Genomic DNA, 7,844 nt, shown 5'->3' with positions numbered 1-7,844 from the left:
TCTCTCAACCGCATACCAACTTTTCTTATATATATAAACTCAATGACCAACAAGTACTCATCATGCCTCACAATCCACCTTTTTTCACCCGAAAAATTTAACTTAATAAATGATGGCATCCAGAATAGAAATCCTTATACCCACTTAATTGAGATTGTTACAGGTGTGACTAAAACTTATATAAAGTATACCAATAAATCAATCCACGAAAAGCAATCAATTCAAATGTCAATTCAGTTTTTAGAAAAAATATTCTTCAACTAAATGTTATAAATAAATAAAATACATGCTTATGCCCAATCTATCCATATATATATATATATATATATATATATATATATATATATATATAATAGCAAAATAAATCCTATCCTACATGGCGCCGTATAATCTCTCTATTTTAATTTTCTTCAATTTTCTTTCATTCTTATTTTTTTTCTAAATTATTAATCAATTTCCATATCTAAAAAAGATTTATATTTGTATTTTATTTTATTAAGTTTAAACCCTTGTGCTTTCAAGGGTTTAGGTTTTTTCTTTTTCCTTCTTTAATAAAATCGCAATTTAATAATAAGTTTAAGTTTATCACATCATACTCACAAATTAATATGTATATGTATAATACGTTTATATATAGATGTATTTACTTAAATAATTGACTATATATATATATATATATATATATATATGATTGAATATGATTTCAAATTTGACGATGTTGTTTAAAGTTTGAGACGAGATTGTTCTCATAACTTAATTATAGTTTCACAAATTCTAGAGAAAATGATACTCACAAGTAAGTTATAATCTTCAAACTCCATACAAGATGATGTTCAAAATTCAGATGTGGTATTTCAAACTCCAAAGAATATGATTTTCAAAATTTTGACGTTCAAATGTTATATGTGGTCTTTAGAGCTTCATATGATTATCTGGTTTTATAGGTCCATATGAGATGATACTCAAATGACATATATTTAGTTAAATTATTTCTTATCCGTTAAATTTAAAGAATTTGAACAAACTTAATACTCCATCCGTCCCCCAAACATCTTCCTAAGAGAGGATGATACGAGTTTTAATAAAAGTTAGTTATGTATTTGATAAGTTGAGAATGGATCCCACAAAAAGTGAAATTATAAGAGTGATAGTTAGTGAAAGTGGAGAACGAGTCCCACAAAAAGTGAAATTGTAAGAATAATAATTAGTGAAATTGTTTCCAAAAATATGTTAGGAAGATGTTTTGGGGACGAACCAAAATAGAAAAAAAAAAAAAAAAAAAAAGGAAAATGTTTGAGGGACGGAAAGAGTAAATATTATCGATATACGATTAACAGTAGATGCGACACATCAATCGTACATCATATCATACTTTAAATTTACATATTTTTTTCTTCTAAAATCTTCAATCCGACATCAACTTTTTATAAGCTTCATCAAATGAATATTTATATAAAAATGTATTTCTATTATCACAACTTACATTTAATTGGCGAAAGTGATTAAGATTAATATTATTTCAAATATTGTATTACTAATTTAATTTGATCATATCAAATTAATTAAAAAATAATTTATATATAAACTATTTCATATGCTATAGTCATAAAAATAACATAAAATAATTATAAATGATGACATAAAATAATTTCCGTCGAATTTCGACGGGTTTAACGCTAGTTATAGTCAAATTATTATCTGGCGTGTTTTTTACCCCCTTTTTTTAAGGTAAAGCTGGAGTATAAACGATGAGTACAAATGGTACTCAACCCTTCTAAAAAGAATTGAAATAAAATTACAAATTAGACTGTATATACTCTTTCATTCGTTACTAAAAAAAAGTTTTTTAGTAATTAATGAGAGATAAATGGTGAATGTTTAAAGACATACTAAAAACAGTTTTTTCTTATTAATTACGATAGAAGAGATAAATGGTGAATGTCATTATCACGGTACATGCATCGAGACCATCTCTTAATTTTGTCACAAAAGATGTAGCCGGAAATTAATTAGATTCAAATGCAATTTGGATTTGTTTAATAATCATTAAATTAGACTAATCATAACACTAGTAGTAGCGACTCTGCTATACTAAATCAATACAAATTAATTAAAAAGGAAATGGTTTGCTGCATACCCGATCCGACCCGGATATCCAGATCGTTCTTCAACGAATCAAAACCTCTCTCTCTCTCTCTCTCTCACACACACACGCACAAGCGGCACAGGAAAAGCAAAAATCCACGTAGATTCACGCTTTACTGTGTGTTCTCGTGAATCCAGATTTACACATTGACGCTTAATTATGAACTTCAATCAAGTAGCCTGAACGATAATCGGAGATCTCCTTCTATATTTTTGTCCGTACGTTTCGATTTTATCTCTCTAGAGTTGTATCACGTCAATGTGTGCACATTTTCACCGATTCCACTTGTGACTGCTTTTGAAGGTCTATGATAGGGCATGGCGATTAAGAGGGGATCACAATCCGGCGGCGGTAAGAGTAAAGGCATTGGATCTCGCGTCTTCGCTTCCATCCTCGTGTTTTTCCTCACATTTCTCGCCTTATCCTTTCTATTCGTCGGCCGCGGCCTTTTCGTCGCCGCTTCTTCCGGTTAGTCTATCTGAGACTTTGTTGTACTGTTGTGTTTTGTTACTGTTTTTGGCGTTTTTACAGTTGGGAAGGAATTGATTGTATGGATTGGGAAATCGTGTTATTAGTGAAGTTTGTGGAATGTAACCGTACAGTTGGGGTTTTTTTGGAGTTATAGAAGCGGTTGTATTTAATCGTGAATTTTTAGAACTAGTACCTGATTATAGATCATAAATTTAGTAATAAGGCGCGTATATATGAAACGGATGGTTCCTCTCATTTTCAACGGGTTAATGTTATATGGATTTAAAGCACTGACGATAACTGACTTTTATATGTATTCTTACTGGATACGAAATTGAAAATGGTTCGTAAAAACTCAACATCACCAGTAACCCTAATACCTACCGTAGTTGGATAGTGCCCAGATTTTTATCTTGGTTGATGCGTAAAAATTCTTTGTTGTCCGTGAGAAGTAGAGTTGCTTCAGTTGCAGTTAAAATATAGGTATGGATATTTCTCTCTTAATATTAAAGTTCAGATTTGGGTGATTGGGATCATGAAAGATTTGAAGGTACGATAAATGACTCAATTGTTTTAAAGCCATTGTCTCAGTTTTATTTGCTTTTATGCTTTGATCCTACCATATAATTGACAAGCCGTGTTTACTACATTATTATAATATAAGCTAACCCATTAGGACTTCTGAGATCATTTACAGTTTAGATATTCTGCATTTGTTTCTATCTTTTCATTTAGGTAGATTTCTTGTAATGGTCTTCGTCTAAGAAGAATAGGTGTGCACACAGATCTTAAGGTGAATAGAGGTGGTTTTGTCAGCGAATTTCACTGAATGATCATGGTATTGAGAGAATAGATTGTGTGAGAGCCGAGAATGTTCGTAGGTGTAGATAATTAAATATATGTGTTCCTGTTTCTGAAGGAAGCAACATAGATCTAGGGTAGAGGAGTCAAAGAGTTGTTAGCTCTTTCAGTTGTGTTATGGATTCATTGCTTTATATTATATTATCTATAATAAGTAGTCTCTCTCCCCCTCCTCTCTTTCTCTGCCCCTCTCTGTCTGTCACACACACTCAGAGACATACACACACATAGAATCTACAAAAAAGATGCGAAGGAAATTAGGAAAAATGATAGATGGAAGCCGTTCCATATGAATTGATTAGATATGTTGCTCAGCCTTGTGCCTTTTCAAACCAATTATATTTTTCCCATCTTTCCAGTTTCCTCCATGGTAATCTAAAACAGTGGGTTCTGTGTTTACTCTTCTAGTTCCGAAGCATGTGCATCTATGGTTAAATTACATTTTCTTTTACTTGACTATTAATGCAAATTTATGACTCTACAGGTCAAAATGAATTATCAATCGTTTCCAGCAGACAGGTATCCTTTTCTCGTACCTTTATGTTTGGCATGTTTCTGGTGTTTGGCTCTGATGTATAGTTTAATAAGAAGATATTACTTTTAGCAGGATTTAAATTGGAGAGAGAGGCTGGCATTGCAACATCTTAATTCTTTATTCTCGAAAGATGTAGGTTCTTACAATTTAATTGAACAAATACTGGTTCAAATATTTGTAGCTATGCTGTTGTACGTGTTTTTCACTGATTTGATCATTCTTATAGGTAATTGACGTTATAAACGCCAGTACAAATGATTTGGGGCCTTTAAATATTGACTTTTTTCGAAAAGATAAATTGTCTGCCTCTTGGAAAGTAGTTGGGCACAAAACGTCTGCTGATAATGTCACGTCTGCTGAGGTCAGCATGAACATAATGTAACTTTAGCTAGTGAAGAAATGACATGGTGATCACAAAATCCTGAAATTTATTGTCCTTACTTTTGTAACTTAAGGCCACTGGAGAAGCCTTGAAGACCAAGCAAGAAACATCTAGAGTCAAGGAGGAACATACTTCAAATGGTATAGGTTTTTCTGCGAATTCTGCATGCACAATATTTGATTTTGTTACATTTGATTAGATGTTTGATTAGCCTTTTCACTGCAGAAGATAATTCCGTTTTCTTTGAGACACCAGCTAAATTGGCCCGAAGGGTAAATCTCTGGACCAATTCCTGTCTAGTCTCTTTATTCATTGTTCTCTAAATTAGAAAGTTTGGTCATCTGATCGTTTCACTGAAGAGTGACTATGCTATGCAAATATTATTCTACTCCCGGTTTTTTGGGCCTATATGAACTCTCGCATCATTGTGCAATAACTTTGCAGCAACTGAGAGAAAAAAGACGTGAAAAGCGTGCTGCTGACATGGTAAAACAAGATGATGAAGTAACTGTAAAGCTCGAAAATGCAGCCATTGAGCGTTCTAAATCAGTGGACTCCGCAGTTTTGGGGAAGTATAGCATCTGGAGGAAAGAAAATGATAACGAAAATACTGATTCAACTGTACGCTTGATACGTGATCAAATGATAATGGCAAGGGTATATATAAGTCTTGCAAGGATGAAAAACAAGACTGATTTGGCCAATGAGTTGCAAAATCGGCTCAAGGAAAGCCAGCGTTCTCTAGGAGATGCAACTGCTGATTCTGATTTACATAACAGGTAATGGATGTGTAACATTATCTATGTTTATCAGCTGAATGCTTAATTATTGTATCTGTATATTGTTTGAACATCAAATATACTTATGGCAGTGCACCTGAAAAAATAAAACTGATGGGCCAAGTGCTGTCTAAAGCTAAAGAGCAATTGTACGACTGCAACCTGGTCACTGGGAAACTAAGAGCCATGCTGCAATCTGCGGATGAGCAAGTCCGGAGTCTGAAAAAGCAGAGCACATTCCTTAGCCAGCTAGCTGCAAAGACTATACCCAATGGGCTTCACTGTCTGGCCATGCGCTTGACAATAGATTATTACCTCCTCCCACCTGAAAAAAGAAAGTTCCCTCGGAGTGAGAATCTAGAAAACCCAAATCTTTACCATTATGCCCTCTTCTCGGATAATGTTCTTGCTGCTTCAGTAGTGGTCAATTCAACCGTTACGAATGCCAAGGTATGAAATCCTACTGGTCTATGTATCTTGGCTATTAAGATAGTATCTTGGCTATTTTGTAGCAATATTACAAAAATGTGTCACTCTTCTATGATATTTAATTGGTAAAATGCATTTTGATGTGATGTATGTTTGGAGATACTTGTAGGTCCATTTGGCATGTGGTAGAACAACATCTGTGCATTTCAGCCAACTCTTCATTTTTTAATTTTCTCATGATTTGCATGGCTCACACATGCATTTATGCGTGCATCGCATGATAACTTGCATGTCTACAAATCTACTTAAATAAGCATGCATTGTCACAAGGTTGATTGTCTCCTCTGGATCGATCCATAAGATCATAATTACTGTGCAATTGCATACATATAGGCACATGCATATGCACAGAACTTATCTTTAACATTTGCTTTGTGAATAGGATTCTAGTGCACAATATGCATGTACGTGCTCAATGTTTGTGCTGCCACTATTCTTCAATATATATTATGTTATGTACTTATATGTTCTTCACATGCAGTGATAAGCAGCAGTGTTATTCTACTCAGTCTGAGCCACTTATGTCATGCTAATGATTTGTTTTTGACATTTCGCTTCTGCTCCTTAAAAAATGTGGTTTTTATTTACTTGTAGGACCCTGGGAAACACGTTTTCCATCTTGTTACTGATAAGTTGAACTTTGGTGCGATGAATATGTGGTTTCTTTTGAATCCCCCGGGTAAAGCTACAATCCATGTTGAAAATGTAGATGAATTCAAGTGGCTGAACTCATCCTATTGTCCTGTTCTACGTCAGTTAGAGTCTGCTGCTATGAAAGAGTACTATTTCAAGGCCGCTCATCCTACCACACTTTCTGCTGGTTCCTCTAACCTGAAGTACAGGAACCCGAAGTATCTCTCAATGCTTAACCATCTAAGGTTCTATCTCCCACAGGTCTATCCAAAGTTGGATAAAATTCTTTTCCTTGATGACGACATTGTTGTTCAGAAAGACTTGACTGGGCTGTGGTCGGTAGATCTCCATGGAAAAGTAAATGGTGCAGTTGAAACATGTGGTGAGAGCTTTCATAGGTTTGACAAATATCTGAACTTCTCCAATCCTCACATTGCTAAGAACTTTGATCCCAATGCTTGTGGGTGGGCGTATGGAATGAACATGTTTGATCTAAAGGAGTGGAAGAAGAAGGATATAACTGGTATATACCACAAATGGCAGAATATGGTATGACTTGTATTCCTTTTCTTCTTCTAATTATTGCCATTGTTTGTATGTGTCTATGTGTGTGTGTGTGTGCGCGCACATTGGTGGGAGGAGGAGGATGATTTTATGGTTCAACTATGTTGAAATGGAATTCATTACTATAATGGAGAAGGCTTGGGAAATATGAAAGTAACTTGTCATGCCAAGCATAGCAAACTCTAAATCCACATCTATATGTTTCTTGCCCCCCCCCCCCCCCCCCCCCCCTCTTTCTGCAACTAAGTTGCTTATGCTTTATACTTTTCTGGAAGTTTTTATAACATAGATAAGAATGGATGAGTGATCCAAAGTTTATTTGTTGTTGTTGGTGTTAGAATGAAGACAGGGTGCTGTGGAAGCTTGGGACTCTACCTCCAGGTCTGATTACCTTCTACGGGCTGACTCATCCACTCGAAAAGTCATGGCATGTGCTTGGTTTGGGTTACAATCCAAGCATTGACAAGACGGAAATTGAGAATGCAGCCGTTGTACATTACAATGGGAACATGAAACCATGGTTAGAATTGGCAATGACTAAGTACAAGCCATATTGGACCAAGTATATAAAGTATGACCACCCATATGTACGCAACTGCAAACTGAGCGAATGATGGAGTGTTGGAACGGCAAGGAACAGACTGATCATCAAATCTGGCCAAGGCAAGTTCTTGCAATGTGTATTTGTCTCTTTGATTCAATTCAATTCATCTAATCATGTTTTTAAACGAGCAGAGGAAAGATTAAAACTCATAGCGGGTCCTCCTACGTTGCTTACATTGGTTGTTAGATGAGGATGCTGGAGTTGCTAATTGTATTCTTTGAACACCCTACTTAATGTCTAGGTTTATGATTTAATTGGACTTAGGTGTTTCCTTGTGTAAACATATATTATGGTTGTCGTGGCTCTGGCTGGGGATATATGAACATATAATGGATGAAGAGAGGGAAGCGAATTAAATAAATACAGGCAGTTATTGTATA

The 7,844-nt window shown here is 34.9% G+C and overlaps 1 protein-coding gene across 8 annotated transcripts; it reads left to right on the top strand.

Annotated features, from left to right (window-relative positions):
* The first annotated feature begins 2,084 nt into the window (after window positions 1-2,084).
* Window positions 2,085-7,844, top strand: LOC131010517 (polygalacturonate 4-alpha-galacturonosyltransferase-like). Of its 8 annotated transcripts, none has more exons than XM_057938070.1 (12): window positions 2,085-2,364; window positions 2,450-2,614; window positions 3,963-3,997; window positions 4,086-4,145; window positions 4,240-4,374; window positions 4,469-4,535; window positions 4,621-4,667; window positions 4,840-5,174; window positions 5,267-5,624; window positions 6,258-6,845; window positions 7,199-7,523; window positions 7,596-7,844. In XM_057938070.1, the coding sequence occupies exons 2-11, from the start codon at window positions 2,464-2,466 to the stop codon at window positions 7,472-7,474; spliced, it is 2,052 nt and encodes a 683-aa protein (XP_057794053.1). In that variant the 5' UTR covers window positions 2,085-2,364; window positions 2,450-2,463; the 3' UTR covers window positions 7,475-7,523; window positions 7,596-7,844. The 8 variants fall into 8 exon arrangements, with proteins under 8 accessions (XP_057794053.1, XP_057794055.1, XP_057794051.1 ...); XM_057938067.1 differs by having other exon boundaries at window positions 2,141-2,364; window positions 4,083-4,145; XM_057938072.1 differs by having other exon boundaries at window positions 4,624-4,667; window positions 7,199-7,844.

Source organism: Salvia miltiorrhiza, chromosome 2 (assembly GCF_028751815.1).
Source record: "Salvia miltiorrhiza cultivar Shanhuang (shh) chromosome 2, IMPLAD_Smil_shh, whole genome shotgun sequence".
NCBI classification, from domain to species: domain Eukaryota; kingdom Viridiplantae; phylum Streptophyta; class Magnoliopsida; order Lamiales; family Lamiaceae; genus Salvia; species Salvia miltiorrhiza.
This window is presented reverse-complemented; position numbering and strand designations above follow the sequence as displayed.